Source organism: Nesoenas mayeri (genome assembly GCF_963082525.1).
Source record: "Nesoenas mayeri genome assembly, chromosome: 2".
NCBI classification, from domain to species: Eukaryota; Metazoa; Chordata; class Aves; order Columbiformes; family Columbidae; genus Nesoenas; species Nesoenas mayeri.
In genome coordinates, this window is record NC_137543.1 from 94,320,714 (window position 1) to 94,343,365 (window position 22,652).

The window sequence follows — 22,652 nt, forward strand, 5'->3', positions numbered from 1 at the left end:
ATAGCTGCAGGTATCAATAAGCCAAGTGGACAACTGTGTTTATAATAAAACTGATTGATTAATACATCATTAATCAATAACACCTTCCTAGGCATCTACCCAAACCATGATAACCTAAACACAGAATTTTTAAGCTGCAATAACATCAGAAAAGGTAGCACATGTTAAAGATAAAAGGGAAACAGGTTTGGAATTGGCTTGGGATTATCTGAGATAGCAGAGCCAAACTAATTATTACCCTGCTAGCATACTGCATCTCTCATTTTTTCAGTGACTTCGAGTATTACTGTGTTTGCATTTTGTAGTGATATGTTTATATTGCACAAGTAAATTGCTCACTGACATACAAAGATACACGAGAAGAAAGCCAAACAGGCATTACTAATGTTTATTATTGCAAAATACAAACTGCATTGTGTCCATGTCTCTTCACGAAAAGCAATGCTTTTTCTATTAAAGCTGCAATAATTTTGTGGAAGCGACGTCCTGCTGAATATTACAGCTCTTGGAAAGTGTTTTGGATTTTGGTCTCTCCTGTATGACTGATCTGTCAGTGGAATCACAGATGGTTATTGGAAGCACACCTTGTTATATGAATTTATCAAAAGAAGATGAAAACACCAAGCAGTAGAATGTCGATTTTATGCAGCATGGTGGTCCATACTTGCATGGCATTACAACATATATTGTGATGTACAGAAAATATGTGCAGTTTTCAGGTGGGTTTCATTTACTCTGAACCAACTTAACATGCACTTCCTTTTTTTAAAAAAAACACTTGTCTCATAATATCTTCACAGTGTATCAAAACCAGTGTACACTTTCAGCCTGCCAATGTACCCTCCCTTGTTCCTATCACAATAGGAAATTACTGCTGTTCAGGCAAGAAGTTACAAGTTGGGTCATATCAGTTTTTCTAAGATATCATCTGTTTCTTCAGAAGCATGAATAGTTCCAGATGGTCAGTAGGCTGTGTTAATGGAAAGGACAATTTAGTTATACATTCACGTAATCTTTTCATTATGAACATCAGCAGATCTAAAAAAGCTTGGCCTCATTTCCTGGCCAAAACAGCATCACTCTGCTGTTTACATTCTACGTGAGAAAAGAATGCAAATGTTGGAGCTATAAATGTTCACAACTTAATCCCTTGGTGAAGTCAAATGGAAAAAAATAACACTCTAGGGTAATAAAAATATCATAAAACTGTTCGGCAGCAAAAGGGAATTCAGCTCTTCATTTTAGCATGGCAGCACAACAGGCAGGTCTGCCTCCAAGCAGACCAAACACTGTAATCCTGAATACGGATCCCCAGATGACAGCAAGGAAAAGGCTTATGGGGCTGAAACCAGCAAAAGAAGCAGCTGAACTTGGAAAGTTGAGTTCAAATCTGTCCTCCTTCTCTGTTTTCTCACCCTGCTAGAGAATGAGAGTGCTTCGGAGGTGACATGCTTTTCTGTGCAGAAAGATAAGGGAACTGCAAAACAATTATGAAGACAATAACAAACTGCAGTTGCTTGCTCCAAACATAAAGGAGGTAGGATTTGTTTTAAGATTATGTTAGTGGTTTTTTAGGATGATGTCTTCTAGCTCCTAGTCATAACTTCAGTTTGTTACTTAACCGCAGATATCAGCTGTGCCTGTCCTAAATATTCTTCTGCCAACCTGATCAGTAGGTATGTTAAGGACACAATGGATGTTTTTGACTGAAAATGGGTTGTGAGTTTTTAAATAGTACCAGAAATGTGCTTTGTACTGCCAGGGAGCATGGCACATTCGAAGCACTACAAATAATCCCTAATAATCTTTTCTGAGTTTTGTTACTCTTTACTTGAGATGTGAGGTGACAATGAGAGAACGTTTGGTCAGGTTAGGGACAGTGGGAAAATTAAATTATTAATATACACCTTCAGAATCTTAAGATATGGATGAGGTATAGTTATTATCATCCCTATATATGGTTAGAGACAGAGAAAAAATGTGGCAATATGCAGGTACCTGCCACAAAATGAGAAAGCACACAGGAATGAAGAGCAGGTTTCAGTCTTTGCACGATTTCTCCTTGTGTCAGAGCTCAGAAGCTAATTCAAGGTCACGAGCTGGATTTGGCTGTTAGATTCTGCATTTCTCACCACGTATCTGGAGGAGTTGTAAAAGATTTTACTCCCTTGAGTCCTGTGATCCAGGGTGAAGATGGAGACAGTTCCTTCCAGTCCCTGGGTATGTTTGAATGGGACAGTCTCTAAAGCGAGCTTAACTGAGCCACAGTTTCAAGGCGTCATTTCAACAGCCAGGATTACAGAAGCCAATCAGGTGTTGCTCACCATTGCCACCCTCCTCAGCCAGGACCTGTGCAGAGAATGGCACCCGGCTACCTGCTCACACATTTGGCCTTGGAAACAAGTTCATGGCTCCAACCTGCTGCCAAGGCTCAAAGGCAAGAGCCTAACCCAGCCGCTTCACTGGGACCGCCAATGTAAGGGTGGAAGGATCAGATACAACCAAAGCAACACAGCACTTGTACCTCTGAAGAATAATTTGTCACTTAATCACCTTATTTCAGAAAGGCAGCCTACCAAGGGGGAGAGGAGCCTGGTACACAAGCAGGCTTTGGTCTCGGTGGAGCTCAGAGGGCTTTGCTAGAACATTCATTTAAAGGACTGAGCAGCAACTAATTAATGACTCTGTGTTGGTCATGGTTTGGAGGCTTGTTTTAATACATGAGGACAAGCTGTTAGGCTGGAATGGCAAACTGATGTTTATTTTGTGATAGGACAAAGCAGTCTCCACCTCTCTCCTGACTGTGATTTTCTGTCAGCCTTCTAGATCTGCATTCCCATACTTGTTAAATGTACTGCCAATGTCCGGCTTTCTGGTTGTTGTTGCACAGAATAATGGAAAGCCATAAAAATCCCAGAACAATTTCCCCTTAAATTTCCAAATTACACTACGATTATTATCATCTGCCTCTCCAGGCAATGATTTGTAGCCATTACCACTGATAACTTGACAGTGTGAACTGTGTTCTCTGAAGGGTTTTGGACCAGAAATCCTTGATAACTGAGCAGTGTGATCTGTAGGGTGCCAGCAAATACACTCGTCTAACATCCTTTCTTGAAACACAAAGTGCAGTTTTGTGCTGACTCTGGCTTTTTCAGGCTGATTGATTATTGTAGTGATTTTTCTAGTCAGCACATAGATCTGGTGCTAATTTTATCAGCTGGGTTTTAAAATCGATGCATGGAGGGTGCAGTGTTTTCCACCTTGGAATTATGCAACATATATTCACTTAGATAAAGCTGTTGATACTGGCTTTGTTGTTGCTAGCACTTTTCTAAACCAATGAAGTCGAACGTAGACTGTGCAGACAACTCTAGCTTATTTGGCATCCACAAACTGCAGCAGCATATTAAGCATTAATTATATATGACTACATTAATTATAATAAATGATAATTATATTAGGTTTAAGAACTATTTAAAGGGAACTAGAAATTAAAGCAGAAGGATTTAGTATCTCGCTGTCAGAGACTTGATCTGCATGGCCTTGGGCAGCGTGGTTTGCCATTCTGTCTCTAGCTTTCCAAATGACAAGGCGAAGGTAATGGTATGTACCTCCTTTGCAAAGCTGATGAGATCCTATTTTAAACACAAATATAACTATATGTATAAATAACAGCATGTGATTTCATATCTTTCAGCACTACAGTTTTAAAATCATTTTTTAATGCCAAATAGTTCAGCCCACTCAGTCCATAAAAGGAGAAAAATCCTGTCAAAAATTGCCTTTAAAACAAACAAACAAACAAACAAACAAACAGAAGCTGCAAGTAAATGAAAATTATGTGAAAATATTACTACTTGTAAGAGTATTTCCAAGTAAGTTGAAATTCTGTAAAGGGCTGACCTTGTAACTGGTCTGGAATGAGACATTTCTATCACCTTAGACATTTGGAGGGTACTCTGACAGTGGCATTTGCAGTGATGGGTTCAGCCACTGGGAGAGGGCTAACCTAATAATCCGAGAAGGAAATTCAGAAACAAAGAGAAATTCATCAGAGAGTGATCTCAGCAACTTCACCTCTGCCTCCACCTTACCAGGTGCGAAATGGAAATAAGCACTAACAGCTCGATTTGTGGGGATTAGTTAATCTTCACAAGGCACTTCATACATGTGAGGCGGCACAGACGAAGTTTGCCAAATGTGGGTGGATAGCTGTGAGCTTTGTTAGTTCAGCAAGTGACTCAGTCCTTTCTTTTCCATAGAGGCCTTGTTCCTGCTCTCAGCCTAAACAACAGGAATTACTCCCAGCTCGCGAGGTCTGTGGCCAAAAGGGCAGGGCGTCCCTCAGGAAGTAGTTTCTGCTGTCATGGAATCGCAAGCAAAAGGCGTAGAAAAATGAATGGGAAAATAGTCAATTTTAGCCAAAAATGGCATGCTGAAACAGGTTGGCACAGCTTATACCTCAATTTCCTCTCACTGAGGCAGAGATAGACTCATTTTTTAACATGCTAGTTTTGTAATACCAACATCCTTCCATTTTACCAACTGGTTCTCAACTCTCAGCTATGTCCATAGCAGCAGATGAAGCACCCAGGACAACCCTGCAGCAGTAGGGCCAGTTGGCACAGAACAGCCATGGCCCTATTTTTTAATTTCATAATCTCCAAAACCGGGTGGTTACAAGCAGCTTGCTGAGTGGGAACAATGGGAACAGTGGGAACAGACTCTGCTGCATGCTGACTTCCTAACTGTGCCATGGAAAGGATATAGAAGAATATAAGTTGATCTAAGCCAAAACCCATGCTTGGGACATTTATAACAATTTAACAGGATGAAGAGTCAATTGTCAGAGCACAGGAATGTTCTTGTTTCCTGTGAATCTGCTTTTTATCCCAGTTCTGACTTTCACTGTCTTTCTGATCACCTTCCTTCTTGAGTTGGAGAGCTTGTCACAGTGTAAAGCTTCTTTTCATCACAGATACTTTCAGAAGCTATAGTGACTTGCAGCACTGAAATGTTAAAAAAGTAGCATTTTTGGGACAGCGGTGGGGAAAAAGGCCACCAAAGAAAACGTATTATTCTACAAGTCAAGCTCAATTTCCAACTATTTCTGCGTTCTCAAAGTCTGAAATGCAGGGCTGAGCTTTTTCAGGTTTGGCTGAAACGCTGTGTAAAGCTTACTTTCACAAACAACAAAGCTGGTTGCATTCGGAGGCTGTTGTCCTTGCCTGGATGCAATATGATAATTTATGTGAAAGTCTTTAGTCTGCAAGATGTGATTAAATGCAAAAGGCAGAGTGATTACAACAGATTGGGGCAGACTCTGAAAATCTTCTCTAAAAATCGGTATATACATCGCTTTCATGCTGGAAGAAGGGGTCTCCAGTTTCTTAGGAAACACTTGCTTACATGTATATCCTTTTGTATGGAAATACAGAACTTAAAATTGTTTTCATCTATCCATTCCCTTTTATTTTGGGCTTGTTTATTATTCTGCAGTTACTCTACCAGCTCTTTGATCTGATGAAAAAAGCACATTTCTGGCAGTCAGCAGACCTGGTTTCTATTTACATTCTGCTATTAAAGTGATCTGGCATAAATTGCTGTCAACAATGATTCAGATCAGGGAACTGATCTGCCTGAAAACTAACCTGGTAAGAAAAACGTACGTTGTTAGTTTTCAGCTAAATCCACGATCACGTTAACCAGGTGGCTGCACACATGCTCCCCAGTGCCAGTATTTGGAGAAGGCAGGAACAAGCAACTGGGGACAAGAGTAAGGACTGGTGCCCCACGCCTGTCAGCAGCCCTGACTCAGCCCTCAGTAACTGCTCGTGGAGCCGCAATTGCTGATTTTGAAGCATAGATGCAGGGCCACACCAAGGTCTGCAGTGCTAAATTCACTAGTTGGTGCACTCCCAGGTGGAAAATATATTGCACAAGGCAACATATGCAGGAGGCAAGTATTAGCTGGTACTAAACTAGTGCTGCGGGACAAGTGGCAGGTCTGGTGGCTTGAGGGCTGCCTGCCGGGGACGCCTGATGGAAGTTTCCTCCTTCCATGTTGAAGGTGATGGCTGCAGCAGTGACCAGATGGGCACGTGGGCCTGAGCAGGCCAAGCAAGAAGGACCTGGGTGCTCTTGGGCTGCAGCAGCCATTCCCCCAGCCTCCAGCCCTGGGAAACGCTGCTCTAGGAAGCTTTCTAACCCCCATTTGAGCTGCTCTGGGTTATCACATGGGGCAAAACCCCCGTTTTTTCTGTGCAATCACAGATGTCCACTCTGAAATGGAAGTTTTCCCCTGGCAACGCAGAGACACTAAAAGCTCCACGGCTTCCCACTGCCCAACAGGAATCAGTAACAAAGGCATTAAGTGCGACTTCTCTTTGGCACAGAAACACTTTTTAATAAGCCCTGCCCCAGCAAACTCTTGATTCCCAAAGAGAACAATGCAACGCATTTAACATTCTTCTGATTAATTTTTATGGCTAAAAGCCACCCATTGTGTTTACTACATAGCTGCTAATCAAGTGGCTCCAGAAAATGGCAGAACAAGCCAGGGGAGCTGTGGAAGCCTTGGTTCTTTGAAAACTATGGAAAATGGCAAGAGGTTTTTCCCCCTCGCCCCCGTTTTTGCAGTTTGTTTTGAAAGCAGAACTCTTACTTGGGCTCGTAAATCTACATTAAGTCTCACTATGGTGACCCGCGTTTGAAAATGTTTACCTTAGCATTTATGTAGGCTCATTAGTGTGGAATGTTTTTACTCACTCTTGCGTTTGCACTTACCTATACAGTTATATATTGTGTGCTGTAACTGTGTACTAATAATCCCACTGTCTCTCTGACACTCTTTCAGAGGAATTGCTCCCCTAGGTGCCATTTTCCAAAGATTTCTACGTTTTACCTTTGAAATGGAAGTAGGTCTTGTTTTACTATGAAGTAAAAAGATATACCATAAAATTTGACCCTATTTTGTTTCAGTGGCTAATTGATTAGTTGGAGACAGTAATCTGGAAACCTGGGCAAGGTTATACTACATTTGTCCATGAGGGCAAGGCAAGCATTAAAATATAATTCCTGAAGACATGGGCACTGATTCTTCTTTGCCTTGTGCTTTTCTCCTCTTCAGCTTAAGAAAATAATGTGTATTAAAACTGATTAAAATGTATTTTGTGTGTATATAAGCAACAGTACCTCTTAAAAATGTGATAGCTTTGATGGTAGCAGTAGAAGTAGCTAACATGCTTCATTTCTGGGATGAAGTGAATGCTGTACCTGCTCCTTACATTTTTATATATATGAAAAATATACAGTTCACTTCACAAGATCATGTGATCTGAGGGGAATGTGCATTGTAAGTGATGATGATTTCCCATCCTTTCACAGATTTGTGTCTCAGATTTGCTGTACTTTCACAGTGCCTGGGAAATCAGTGAGCACTGACATGAATAGAACGCAACATCTTCCTGTGTGCTCTGCTGTAGAATAGAAAAAACTACATAGGAAATGCTCTATCCTTTTTACAAATCAATCACAGAGGCAATAAATCTTTGCTCAGAGCCTAGAACTTCCCGCTGCTTTGCATTATCTTCTGCTTCGTACTCAAGTGAGGTTTTTCACCAGCATCAGAGGGGCTGTGGAGTAACGAGCTCCTCTCTAGGGTGATGAGATACCCAGACCCAAGGGGAAAAAGGAGCACTTGGGTAGGGAGAAAGACATGACAGCTGCTGGCGGGTGAAAGTGAGGATCGGGGAGGCAAGTGGATGTCTCTGGGGAAGCTGAGGACAGGGAAAGCAAAGGTATCCCAGGACAGCAGTAGGGAGGCAGGGAGGACAGCCTTGAAATGATCTCCAGGTTGTGCTCAGCAGGGGTGCCCAGTGCCCCAGTTTTGCTGTGCCACTGGACATGGAATCGTAGAATGTCCTGAGGTGGAAGGGACCCACAAGGATCATGGAGTCCAGCTCCTGATCCTACACAGGACAACCCCACAGGTCACACCATGTGTCTGAGGGCTTGTCCAGTCTCTTCTTGAACACTGCCAGGCTTGGGGCTGTGACACCTCCCTGGCGAGCCTGTTCCAGTGCTCCACCACCCTCTAGGGGAAGAACCTTTTCCTAATGTCCAGCCTAAACCTCCCTGAACATATTAACATCCACCGGCAATAAAACCAGATGCCTCCTCAGGACGCATGACTCCAGCAGGAGTTAACTCAGGCCTTGTCATAACATTAAACCTTCAAATAGCTCAGTGTTAAACCTTCTTTCTCTCCCTCCATCGCAATCCCCACTCCCAAGCAAAAGCCCGTGTGTTTTACTCCTATGTGTTGAACTTAACAAGCTGGCCAGAAAACAGGCAAAGGCGATAGTTATTACCCTCCCTGCCCCCCAGTACAACTGTGGGGAAGAACAACAGACAGCTGAGATCACATCCTTTTACATTTTTATTTGCCAGTTAAGATCCTTTTATTCCATCAATGCAAATATGCAGAACAGCAGGAAACCATGTTTTAAGCAGCACATACCAGTTGGCTGAGAATAAACTAACTACATTCCCCAAGCAATGTAAAAGTAACAATGCACATCATCTTCCAGAAGAAGAAACAAACAGATATTGCAGCCGAGAGGCACAGCAGGCAGCTTCCGTACAAAGTAGTTTGGCTATTTAAAATGCTAGAACCAGTCCTTGCCTGTTTCTCCAACCCCACCCCCCACCCCCAAAAGTCCTACTATAATTTAACCACTTTTTTTTTTTTTGCTATCTACATAATATATAAAATATAAACTCTGTTTACTTATAACACTTACTTTTCTTGATAAATAGCTCTTTAAAATATCTACTGTACATATGTCCATGCGTTGACATTATATATATATATAGCATTTATATATATGTATGTATGTCTGAAAAACAATAAATATATACTTAATAATGACACAGCAACAAACTGAACATATTCTCATTTTCAAAACCAAATAAAACCAGTACAGAGAGAAACAGTGAGTGCCGCTTGCGAAGCACAGCATAGCAGGGAGGCTTTGATTCCTGCCCTGGCCGGGCATTCTGTGTGCCACCTACTTGAGCGGTTGTGGTGTTAGCATATTCTTTAATGAATCTGTTGTCCGAAGTTACTTGGAGTTGTAGGTTAGCCACCTTGCATGCCATGTGTAACACAGACTGAGGAACAAAGAAGACCCGCCTCATGGCTTGCAGTGGAATGAGAAACGGAAAGGGAAGGGAAGCGAGTCTGACAGCTGGTGTAAAAAGAAAAGTAATGGACAGCACATGGCTGGAAGGTCACAAATAACTATGGTAAACAAGTTAACAGAGTTAAGTGCTTTTAAAGACGATGGCTGGCACCGCTGCAGAAAGTATCTTGATTATCTGTAGCCAACTCCATGTAATGAACCAGCTTTCCCACTGCCACAAGAAGACACAAATGAAACCCAGATGGTCAAATTCAGATGCTAGAAACAGGGTCACTGCATGACACTGTGAGGCTGCAGGTTCAGAGCCAAACCTGCCCAAGGGCAGCTGAATTCACTGAACGTCCTTAATGGATGTTCACTGAACCTTACGGGTGGGATTTTTTAAAGTATGAACTTTAAACAAACAAACAAACCACAAAACACATTTGTCCCCAAACAGTTAATTTCACATATGCCAAAACATAATACAAGATGGATTTTTTTTTTTAAACTTTTCATTTCAAAACGGCATTCTTTCAAAATGTAACTTAATCCTGAAAGAAAAAATGCAAATGACCTTCTACAAACATGTTTTGTGTTCAGTTTTGGACTGACCATAGCCATTCTGTTTATTCATTTAACTGAAAATGCTGAATAAAAGCTATTTCAGTTTGACCTAAGCTGATACCCTTCATTCCCCAACCCCAAGGCTTTGACTTGGCAGTTTAAAAAAAGTCATTACTTGCCTGGGCTCTGGCTCCAGTAAGTCATGAGGTTATGACATCGGTTCATGAATGCAGCATTATGTATAGTCCCGTTTACTTAAAATTTCTTGTTTTCATAAGCAAATGGAAGTGGGCAGTTATTGTTAAGTGGAAACTTTTTATTAGACAGACTTCATCCAGCGGCTCAAAAGAGAGAAAACTGAAAGCAGATAAGACTGCCAATTATTATTCAGCCATACTTCATCTCTAAAATTTACAAACTTTGCTCCCCACAAGTAACAACTTCAACAACAAGAAACTGCTGTCCTGAATATCCTGCCATTTGACAACTAGTCCTGGATACCCAGAGAGCACCGCAGAGCTCAAACAGTCCAGTGTGGAGTTTCATATATACTTAAAGGTACATCACTGGGCCACTGGAACATTACACCAGTGTTGAGTATCTGCACAAAGCAAAAAGTCTGCTGGGTACTTTTAAACCCTTGTAAAAACAGAACTCAACAGTTACTAGACTTCATGAATGGTGGTATTTTATATTGAAGGCCATAGATAAAAGCCAAATATAAAAATTATCAGCAATAAGAAATTCTTCCATCAGTGATTTCTGAATCTCTCCAAAGACACCATCAAGATACTATGTTTATCTTTACCCACCAAATATTTTTTTGTTTTCCTTTTTTTTTTTGGTAGAGAAATTAGTACTTTTAAATGGAGTCTTTCCCACATTTGTATGGCCACAGAAGTAAATAACAGAGAAACTGAGTTGTCCTTGCACTGTGGCCACACGCAGCAGCAAAGCCTCCTTTTCTGAATGGCTGAACTTTCAGGACAGCTGCTCCCTTGTACGGTCACTGATTCAAAAGCCATACAAAAGAAGGAAACACTAAGTACAAAGTGGAGAGTGCCTCTGATTGCCCTCATCTGGCTGGGCAGGAATTTCTCATGCTGAAAGCCAAAGCAAAGGATGAACTCCACAGCAGCCCATCCTGAGCCTAAACTCATCTGTGCACGCCCTGATTCTCTGCCGTGTTGGCTGCACGGGTAAGGACGTATCATCTCTACTTGGTATTTTCTAACTACACAGCTAAAGTACTCCTAATTGAACACATGCATGATATTAGATAGAGGAACCCCAAGCTCTTGCAGAGTTGTTATGCCTCTATGTAGGACCTCAGCGAGTTCAGCACTGAGGACATGCACGAATCTGGCAGGAATATAGGATGGATGCTGCTTCCCTGAGGGCCGTGTCCCTTCTTGGGCTCCCAAACACAGAGGTGGGGCAAGGCTGCTGCTGTCACCTCAGAAGGTGCAGCCCTCACCTTTCGTGTGACCAGCATATATTCTCCCTGTTGGTGCAGGCATATAGGTCGTATAGGTACCAGACTGCATAAACACCTCCCTGTCACTGCCTGCTGCAGCCACCTCTCCCTTTGAGCACATGGAAGGACTGGACTTGTGGGCTGCTGTCTCACAGCATAGGGTTGCCCTACCCCTGGTGTGGACCCCAATGCAATTCCCATGGAAAGTAAGACATCATCTCTCAGCTGACAGTCCCAGCATTGGAACAGACCCCTGCAGAGCAGCAGAGTGTTTCTCATGGGCTCTCCCCTTTGGCTCTTTTGTCTTTGGCAACAGACCATCATGTTCAGTATCCTGCATACACGGGTTGATGGCAAAGGAAAACCTCTCCAACAGCAGCCCCGGGGAAGAGGAATGAACATTCCTTACCTAGGGCATGAACAAGCTCATTTGGGGGCTACTGAAAATTCCAGCAGTAGACACAGTTTGGCTATTAGGCCTGCACCAATTCTAGCAGCATTAATCTCAAATCTTGTGGCACAGCATTAAAGAACAGCATTAAAAGTGCAATTCCAAATATACGTTTCCTGGTGTGGTACCGCCTTTTAGCTCAATCAGGTCCATCTCTTCTATATGCTGCCCAAATTCTCAAACCCCATGTGAACTTCAGAGGCTGCTTAGGGCAATGTAATGTACTTTCAACTGTACCAAAAGAGCAGAGGGCTTGATGCTGCCAAGAAAGATCCCGGACTGTAAAGTAATAATATCTCAGAATAGTAATACACATTCTATAAATAAATCAATTCCTTCCTCCGCTAAGCCAGGTGGAAGTTTAGTATCTTTATACTTGACACTTACAGCACCTTCACCTCCTACAGGATGGAAAAACTGTCACACAATCCTGAACGTATGCAGTAACTGCTGCCATCCCACTTAGGTAACAAGTTCACCTAAGTCGAGCAGATCTCTGCTGTCAGAAGAGGAGGTCCCACCCTGGCCCTGCTCTTTCTGCCTGCCTCTCAGGGACCAGCACAACAAGGTAGACAGGATTTGCGAGCCAGCACTAATCCTAGCATCAGATGGCTGTGAAATCAAAGCATTAGATTTTCTTTCTGCTAAGCAGCGCTATCTGCATCAGTAAGTCTGCACAGAGGAGGGATGATGTCTGTCACCTAAACCTTTGGATCCGGGACAGAAAGGCTGAGCTCAGTAGTACTATCCCTACACACTGTGTCTTTCCTGGGGACTGCTCTCTGCAGGGGTGGGGAACAGGACTCCAGCATATCGTTTTTCAGCTGGCATCACAAAACCCAGGAAGACACAGGAAAAAAGTAAATAAAGACAGGAAAAACTGTCAGCATTTCTTAACCAAAATGAGGTGCACAATCATTCCAGCACAATGGCCAAACCACTAAGAAGCAAGACTCACAAACATTTTGGTCCATGTTTTGTTCCAGTTTTGGGTGATGTTTAACTAGACATGGTTAACTATCCACTGGGCTTGCGATCATGACTTGAATTAGACACTATTTTCAATAAATGCTTTTTGCTTTACTATATGAAAACACTCTTGATCCTTTTGGGGCTAATTTCATTTTTCAGGAGAGAGATGATTTCTTGATCAAATTCTCTCTTCTGGTATTTCTCTGTATATTTTTCAGGGCAGGAACTGGATAGCATGGTACAACATGACAATTATAATGGCAAATTCCTGTTGGCACAGTTACCACCACAGGAATTCTCAGAGGTTTTTAGGAAAAACATCCAAACTTGTCAAAGGCTGCTTCCAAGAAGAAATGATGAAAGCTTTCCCAAGGTCTTAGCAGAAGCGCTCAGCCCCAGAGACAGTTGCTAGAACTGGCAGAACAACATGGATAGAAACAATTCTCTGTTTGGGTGTGGTCTTGCAGTATTACATTATTCCTTCATCAGTCACACTATTACACTTTGGGGAATATTTCATGAAGAGTCAGGCATGTGCTCTCCAAAAATTAAGTACACATTAATAATTTTGCGGTGGGAGTCAAGTTTCCTAGCTTTAGCCACCTAAGCATTTAGAAGCCAAGATTCTCTGCAAAGGAGAAGGATGGGAATTTCCAATGGGCACCTTCTTCTATATCAATCTTGGGATGAACTGAGTCACCCTTTGGAGAGCTCTCTCTGTATTGATTACCGTGTCTTGCACAGCTGATCAGGACAAGACACTCAGCTTTCAGCTGACTAAAGTCAGTTGAGCTGAACCACACTACTGATGCCCTCCTGTTCCAAACCATGAAGCTTTAAAACTGGGAACACGACAGAGAGGAGCATACAGCAATCAGACACAGTAATTTGTAGGAGAAGCCTCTACAGAAGCCCTTAGTGCTCCTAAAATTAGCAAAACTGTGTTTTTAAAAAAATCTAAATTATTCTGACAGTTCTCTTTCTATCCTAAAATGGCAACACTAATCTGATGGCGTTGAGAAAGAGGGTCATAATTTCTTTTTTAATTTACTGCTCATCCAAATGTTCTCTTCTTTCCCCTAGTCAAAATTAACAAAAAAAAAAACCTGAAAAGGTTTTTCTCAAGTTTAATATAATTTAGTGCTTTATGCTTGTGTTCTACTTTTTTTCCTATCTGAGAACCTAGCACTGTAAACACATGAGCACTGGAGCAGCTTTATGCAGAAAATCAGTATCCCTGTTTACTGGGATAATTAATGTGCCTTTCACTATATTCTTTCAAGAATATATTCATGAAATAATATATTATTTCAAGACTGCAATCTAAAACATTAAAAAGAAGAACAGGACAAACACATCAGAAGAGTTTGCCCATCCCTGCACTGACGACAGGGAATGATGACTACAGTACCAGGAGCCGGTCACTTTAAGGAGGTGAAAAGGTGGGGGTCTTGTGTAATTTTTTTCCCCTGGAAATGGACGGGAAATTTTTCTCATCTCTTTTGTTTCTCACTCACACTCACCACTCGTTGAGTGTCCACCTAAAACCAAAATACGTGATGAATTCACTCAAAAGTCAGTCCCAGACACAGGAAATTGTGTGTAAACCTTCATAAGACTAGCCTGAGTTCAGCTGTATAATAAAATCCACTATCACTACTGTGTCATGCCACTTGCCATTCATGAAGGTTTTGCACAACCCATTTTAACCAGCAAATCTGTGCAATTAATACTGACGCTTACCAGGAGCTCACAGAAGACCCTCCCTTCCCCAATACTGAGGCATATGCACTGTGGTTGAGGACTGCTTTGTTTTAAAAGCCACACATTTTCCTACTTAATTGTGCTTTAAAACAAACAAACAAACAAATAAAAAACAACTAGCTAAACCAACACAGAGAAGCTCCTAACAAGCTGTATGAAAAGTGAGCTGCCAAGATTTTCCATATCATGTGACACTTTCACACCAAGTCCTGTTATTCTGTGTGTTGGTTAGAGGTGTAGTACTACAGCACGGCGGTGTCAGCTGTCATGGTAGGAACCATTCATGTCAGACATTACACAAAATTTAATGACATGACAGTACCTTCACAGCCCTCTGGTAGGTAGGGAAAATCTTAGAGGATCTTCCCAACCTTTCACAGTAAACACAATTGGATAATCTAAAGCACCTGCAAGCAGGAGATGAGTCCATGATATATCTTTCTGACCAGCCAGCTAATACTGTTATTAAAACAGTTAAGTTGTGTCAGCTCTTATGTCTCCTATCTGTTTTGGGCATTTCTAAGGACCTTATCACTTTGGCATTTAGCCATCAACAGATTTAGTTGATCCAAACATCCTGTTTCCTTCTCCTATATCCTCAGCTGTTTCTAAGATGTCCAAGCCCTTCACAGGGGCTGAATTATCATCTCCCTCAAGAACTGTCTGGTTCCTATTCTTTCCCGGGAGCTGAGAGGAGCTAGCAGTACAGAGACATCCTGCTCTTCCGCATGGCTTCGCTGATTAAGTACGCCGGGCTCAGTTCTGGCTCCTCAGTCATGATTGAAATGTTCTGCCACTCCCCCAGCTGGTTGGACTTTTTAATGGTGTCCACCACACACAGGGCATACAGACAGTCATCAAAAGTGGCAGCCATCGTGAGGGGCCTCCCGTCCCAGGTCCTCCTGTCGTCCTGGTCCTCAAATGCCTGTCGGACAGCTTGAACCATCTTAATGGTGCCTCGGAGGTAGGGGGATGGGATGTCACTGAAGGCCTTCTCTGGGAGTAAGGAGTTGCTGACCGGCGTGGAGTCCTTTAGCAGGAGCTCTCGCTGAGGAGAGCTGTTGCTCTGTCCGTAGAGATCAGTGCCTATTACAATCAGCCGTCCCGACGAACCCACCACAATAATGTCTTGTTTGAACTCCCCCGGGACATTGAAGTTGAGCGTCACCGTGCAGCACACGCCGCCTTCCAGGACCATCTGAAACGTACAGAAGTCGTCACTGGTGATCTGCCGTATCCCTTTGATGTGGTCCGTCTGCTTTACGAAGGTCTTGAGCAACCCGTGCACTTTCACGGCCTTCTGGCTGGTGAGGAAGGTGAGGAGGTCAATGATGTAGGTGCCAACCGAGTGCAAGCCCCCGCCTCCCATCAGGTCATCACAGCTCCAGTTGTACTTCTTGCCCAGCAGGCTGCCGCTGTGAACCTGCACCTCACACACCAGTAGCTCCCCGACGTAGCCCTCCTGGATCAGCTGCTTCATCTTCACAAAAGCAGGCAGGAAGCGCAAAACGTTCCCCATGATACTCATGAGCTTTGGGTAATAATGAGCTGCCGTCATCATCCTAAAGGCATCCAGGGGAGTCGCCGTTCGGTCGCAGATGACATTTTTTCCAATGCCTGAAAAACAAATTAAAAAAAAAAAATCATCAACAAAAATATATCGATTGAGTAAGCTCAAAGCCTTGAGGCTCTTCTTGAAGATTAAGCCAAGGAGAAAGATCCTTGAAAGAAGAAAACATTTCAATATGGTGATAAAGGCAGAAAGATTACACTCTGGCATATTTCCAAAACAGTTCCTCAAGCAACACAGTGAAAGTGCATCCCTTTTTGTTTTCAAAATGCACTCATGCCTAAAAATAGCAAGAAGGTGAGCACCTGGAGAGATAAGAAAGCAAGCTAAGGTAAGGTGGCCTGCTACCTCACATTTGCCACCTTCTGGGAGCAGGCACAAAATGTCACCTCGCCTATCTCACAGACGTCTCTTCTGTGATCACCTGCCTGCGCGTGGGCTTCCAAGAGCTGAATCTGAGCTTCAGATCCAAACCCCTGAAGCATATGAGTAACACCACCTCACACCCACAGTAACTTGATGTATGTACACTGAAATGTCTGGGCTTGTCTTCTCAATCGTCTTGTTCCTTCATCCTTCCCATTCAGACTGTTTAAGAGGCTCTGACTGGAGACAGAAGTACTGGGCTTGTTGCTTGATTCAAAACCTAGGAATTGCTTCTCACTCATAAAATGCCACGCTATTCTAACAGTGGCATTAATTTTTTGAAGCAGCTCTGTTGAAGTGTCAACACTGTGGCACATCCACAGTGCCAAGGGAGAGCCACGATTGCTCTAAAACAGGTCAAACGTAGCTGTGACAATCTGTTCCCTCACAGAATTGCCCATATGTGCCACACTGTTTACTGAAGCTTGGTTTACAATGGTCCTGTTTCATCTGGCCATCAAGGTGTGCAACTGAATGCAGTGCATGCTGACATGCCTGATAATGGTTTTATTATTGATTTCTCCTTGTCAATTACTTTCATTCTGTGCCCATCCACACATACAGTGGCAGTCTCTAGTTTCCCTATAGTTGCATACAAAGATTTTTTTTTTATGCTTAATGAACAACATTAGGTGAGCTACACAACACCTTATAGCACTAAATATGATCTTTGCCTTGAGAGCCTGGGGCTATAGCTGGGCCTGGCACTTAAAAGAGCAGGATTGGTTCCTGTTTGATGGAGTCCAGATGAATAAATCTGGTTACTTGCTAAATCTCTTTGTGTTTAGATCCCTTTTTTTCCCTTCAGGTGAGAAATCCCTTTTTCTTTAAAATGCTGGTGAGAGGATAAAATTTTACTTGTTTTGGACCTGTTTGGATGAAGTCGTATAAATACAGACAGATGGCAGGGATCTGTCTGAACCCACTTACATGAATATTTAACAGCTTGACTGGAAAAAGAAGGGGGTCACAGTCCAAACATTTAATAACCAGCTTATCCACAGTGCCAGTTCACAGTCTTTGTCTGCTGCTATTTGAGTAGCTGAAAGCAGAGGGAGGGCTGTCAACATTGAAGAGACAGTCACATTTAAGTAACAGCCAAGAAGGGAAAGATCTATCTTCAACTTGTTCCTATTTACCTTCTACTTAATTGGATAAGTAGAGATGTACTCATTTTCCTCTTGCATTGGGCAGGAATCCTCTATTCCATGGCCATGGTCTTCCTTTCTCACTTTTCTTTCATCTTTACAGACTGCTACTGGTAACTGAATTGACATTTTCAATCTTACAGCACTTCTCTTCCTGCTCCTGAATATTTTTTTTCTGCATCTGTTTGATACTAGAGAAAGCATTAATCCACCTGCCCAATATTCCTCTAACTGGTAGCTCCAGCGATGCCATTTGCTACAGATGACTAATATAATACTCCTTGAGTTATGCAGACTCTTTGGAGAGAGATTTTAGTCTGGCAAATTATTTATCAAAATAAGGGAAATCTCTGTCAGACAAAACTTTCCTACAGTCAAATCTTGCTGAAGTAGTCATTTTGCCCCCAAAGAACCCATACGTACTGTGTCATCAACTAACCCGTTCACCACTGATCCATAAGCATCACTTTCTGCTCCAGCTCAGCTTCCGTCATTCTGCCTCCCAGTCACCTGTCACATATTATCTGGGGTCTTTGCAGACACGAATCTCTCCAGATACGCAGCTCTACACATAAGTCTGTGAGTAAAAAGGTCTGCTTTCGCGAGGAATTGAAGCCTGGGGACAATCTTTTCCTGTATATTCAGTGCCGTGCACAGTGGAAGTCAGTCCTTCACTGTATGGTGCAGGGAACACTTGGGACTGCCACAATCTGAGTACAAAATGACGATTATAGATATGAAAGAGAACCCTGTGGGGTTTTGCATGCCCTATATTCAAGAAAAAAATGCCATTAAGATCAGTGTAAGTCAGGCACACGTGCAGAGAAACGGGAAGAGCCCTAAGTATTTGTATGGAGATGAGAAAAAAAGTGGAGTCCTATATTTCCTTCTTCTATGATTTCAACCTTTTTGGAAAGGTTGAAGTCTTTTAATTACAGCAAATCCAAAATGCAAATGTTTTGAGAGCCTTCCTGTCTCTGTGCATATGCTGATAATACATGCTGTGCTTTTATCCCTGTCAGGGATTTAACCAGATTTTTGCTCGGTGCCCAGAAAGCTTTTATACTCTATTAAAGCTCGTGCAGGTTCTTTCAGCATGATGCTGCTTGGCACTTGAGTCTGAGCACACTACAGATCTTTGTCTTCCCTATAGCTGCAAATCTGCAAGCAGCCACATTAGCTTTCTTGAAGCAGGGAGAAAGCACGAAAGGTTTGCTTAATTTAATTTAGAAAAATCCTCTGGTGTGTTCACGCAACAAGAATAAGAAACAGGCAGATCAAAACGCCATCGCTTTCTGCTCTCCTCCCTCTGCTCTCTTCGCAAAAGGAGAAGGAAAAAAGGCACCTTCCCTTTGAGCCGTTCTCTAAAGCAGTGACGGGCAGAGCAGAGGGCAGCACGCAAGGAAAAACCTCCCTTCCCAACACTGATGGTCTTGTGCAAAGGTGGGTTCTGGCTGCAGGTGCTTCTCTGGCAACTGACCCCCTTCTCCTGGCCTGGGGTGAGGGCCTAATCCTGTCAACATTTGGACAAGACTCTCTAAGAAAGGGTCAACTGTTAACTGCTTGTTGTTCTGTCAGTGTGTTTTGCCGTTTCACACATCTTTGAAAATCACACCACAGCAAACAGCAAGAACTTATTAATTACATAAAAGCAGGGAAGCACCGTGGACTTGTTTCAGCAAGAAAGTGCAAGGTATTTGTCTGTAGCGATAAGCAACAGAGTCAAATACGTCTCATTATATGAAAAGATATACACCCCTTCTACGTACATCAAGAAATCTAGTCTACAATCCTACAGTTCTCAATCAGGCAACTTCTGAATATTATAGTTTCTTGAGTTCTTAGGTAAAATGAAGAAGAAAAATAATTTAACCATACATTTTAAACACCTCCAGAGATGGTGACTCCACCACTTCCCTGGGCAGCCTGTTCCAATGCCTGACAACCCTTTTGTGAAGAATTTTTTCCTAATATCCAATCTGAACCTCCCCTGGTGCAACTTGAGGCCATTTCCTATTGTCCTGTCACTTGCCACTTGGGAGAAGAGACCAACCCTCTCCATGCTACAACCTCCTTTCAGGTAGTTGTAGACAGCGATCAGGTCTCCCCTCAGCCTCCTTTTCTCCAGGCTGAACAGCCCCAGTTCCCTCAGCCGCTCCTCATCAGACTTGTGCTCCAGACCCCTCACCAGCTTCCTTGCCCTTCTCTGAACTCTCTCTAGTACGTTATGGTTGGACTCGATGATCCTGAGGGTCTCTTCCAGCTGAAATGATTCTAGGGTCATTCTTTTTGAGGGCTCTGCACAGCCTTCACCCCAGGCTCTCTGCTTGGCTGTGCTTCACAACGAGAGACAGAGCAATGCCAGCCAGATGGTGAGTGACATGATGTGACACAGAATAGGAAAGGTCTCGCTTCTGGCCAGCCCAAGTCCAAAGCTGAAGTTGGGCAACATGTCTCCCAGCAAAGCTCCCATGAGAGCAGGCTGACTCTCTGAAGTCCACCCACAGCTGCCGTGCAGGGCTTCAGCCTCAGACCCATTCCCTGACCCAATGGTCCAGGCACTGACAGCCAGAAACACAAAGAACCTGCATTAACTGGCACCAGCTGTGGTGCCAATGAGCCACCTGGCTCACAGGCATGACGGACACAAGGTGGCAACCAGATTAGACCCAACAGGTCTGCTTCCCTGAGCCCTCTATCTTCTCCCTCCAGCAGGAAAACACAAACAATGGTGGAGCTGGACAATGCCCATCCATAAGACAGACCCCATCCCAAGGCCAATGACGTAGGTATAACTTGCTCTAGCAGTCCTTAAAAATTTGAAAGGACATCCGTTTAAGCAAAATGACACAAGAGAATTTGACTTCTGCATTTGATTGCTAAAGACTGAAAGATGGCAACATCTGACAACTGCTTGGTTCCTCTTCAAAAGGAACCAAGGTTTCCAGAGCAGGTCCGCATCACGAAACCACTACTAACACTAGTGTGTTCTTGCTTCTCAGTGTCTCACAAGGAAAGATGGGGGCTGAATGGTCCATCTTGACTATTCTTAGTCTCCCAGGGTGTATATATCCCCCAAGGCAAACATCAACAACTTAGAAACCAATCTGCATTTATTTTAAGAAGGTTATTTAAGAACACTGATCTCTGAAGAAGTACCTGTCTAATCGACTCTCTAGAAGCTGCTGTGGAAATAGAAAATAATTGCCTGTACTATCATTAGTGCTACTATTTGTTCGAGTGAAGATTTCTCTAGCACCTTTTACTGGACGGTCAACTTGTAACCATGACCTAATGGCTTGCCACTCCCCTCACAGTAATTATTTTTGTGAGGAAGTCATGTGATTTATTTCCAAAACTCAGCCTTAATTTTTGGAAAAAGGAAGCCCTTCTGATGTTGAGATAATTTTGAACATCAAGCAGCCCAGAAATGGGTAGAGAGTACTAACCTCAGGTTAGTAGCATCTCTTTCCCCCCCCCCCCCCCCCATGCAAATGCAGAGGAAGAGTAAGGAACTAGAGTAAGAACTTAACTTCCCATTTTGAAATGCTTGGTGTGTGCAGCTATTCATTTTACAGAAGGTTCTAGCTCCTTGGCTACCAGCAGCCCAGGTTACTTTGTCCCTGTCTCGTCCCTCTCCCACACAGCATAAAACAAGCAGAGCTCCCAGGCCCACAGCACAGGGAGGGTACAGCAGCTATAACCAGCACAGGGCTCATCAATTCTGAAACCTGTAATGTCAGCTTTTTACCCCTCTGCTCTGATTGCTTCAAGTAAGGACAGAAACATTTTGACTTGAAAAAAAAAAATAAAGGGTGTCCATCATTGAACTGGAACAAGACTAGTCCTCTATTTGCCTCAGGACAGGAGAACTCAATACAATATTTTCTCCTCCTCCTATTCACAAGAAAATAAAAAAGGGCTCTATTTGGAGTCTGGGCATATAATCAAAACCTCTACTGGCATCAGACAGATTCATTAGTTAGCGTTTGCTACCTATTGCTCTTGGTCAGCAAGGGGTGAAAGAAAGGGAAAAATAAGGTTTTGGTGGGCTAAGCTAAATTAGTCAGCAGAAAAATACATTTCTAAAGTTAAAGAGGAACTATCAGCATTCAAGGAACAGTCAGAGAGTTTCAGCAAATACAGGAGTGGTTGAAGAGCATCTTTACCAGGTTAGTTCAAATGGATTCTTTTAAACATTTAAAGATTTATATCAGATTATAGTATCTTCTTCAAATAAATTTTTATTGTTTGAAAACTAGCTAATAAAAATTACATTCCAATGGTGGCAATTCACATTATCATATTAACGGTTACAATAAATAAATATGGGCAAATTTTTCTTCTCAGATTTTGACCATTGCAACTGTTGTTACCTTTGGATCCTATGCAGAATCAGGGGGCAAATCATCTTTGAACTCAGTTCTGTTCACAGCTTGTAAGACACGTTGCAGTATGTGCTGTATTATTAGTACACACATTATTAGCTATAATCAGATCACAGTTTCTGTCCCAATGCAGTTTTACATGGTTTGCAAATATGAAATAGTATCATCTAACACGTGAAAGAGGACTATCTAGTTCACATTTTTCCAGCACTGTAACTCTGAAAAATTAAGCTATTTAACTGCTTTTATAAAGACATAAAGCTACTTTTATAAATGTGTGCAAGTCAACAAACAAAAAGTAGCAAGTTTAGTTAAACGGCTATACTTTGCTGCACATCAGTCACTTTGGCCATACTGACAAAAGATCTTTCCTTAGGAATATATATATATATATATATATATATATATAAAGGTCAAAACAAATAGCTTAAATCAAAAGTCACTACCTCTAATTTAAACAGTTAATTTACAGCAATTTGCTCTTCTGCAAATATGTACACACATTGTCAACTCTGTAGGTTTGCACAGAAACCATCTCAAAAACTACGTAAATCACCAGGAGCCAGCATGTGGTTCCCTACAGCTAAATTGATGTTTGATAGAAGCTGAGTATTTTGAGTTGGACTAGATGATCTCCAGAAGTCTCTTCCAACCCCAACCGTCCTGTGATTCTGAGTATCAGCAGAACTGTGTATTTTGCA

General features: G+C 42.5%; 1 protein-coding gene across 1 annotated transcript in view; it reads right to left on the reverse strand.

Moving 5' to 3' along the window:
- Positions 1-8,448: 8,448 nt before the first annotated feature.
- The window catches only part of GFOD1 (Gfo/Idh/MocA-like oxidoreductase domain containing 1), a 76,799-nt gene continuing 62,595 nt past the window's right edge, over positions 8,449-22,652 (reverse strand). The window contains exon 2 of the mRNA XM_080339996.1: positions 8,449-16,036. Coding sequence (XP_080196122.1) covers positions 15,117-16,036 — 920 coding nt within the window. The 3' untranslated portion in view covers positions 8,449-15,116. The remainder of the gene's footprint in view (positions 16,037-22,652) is intronic.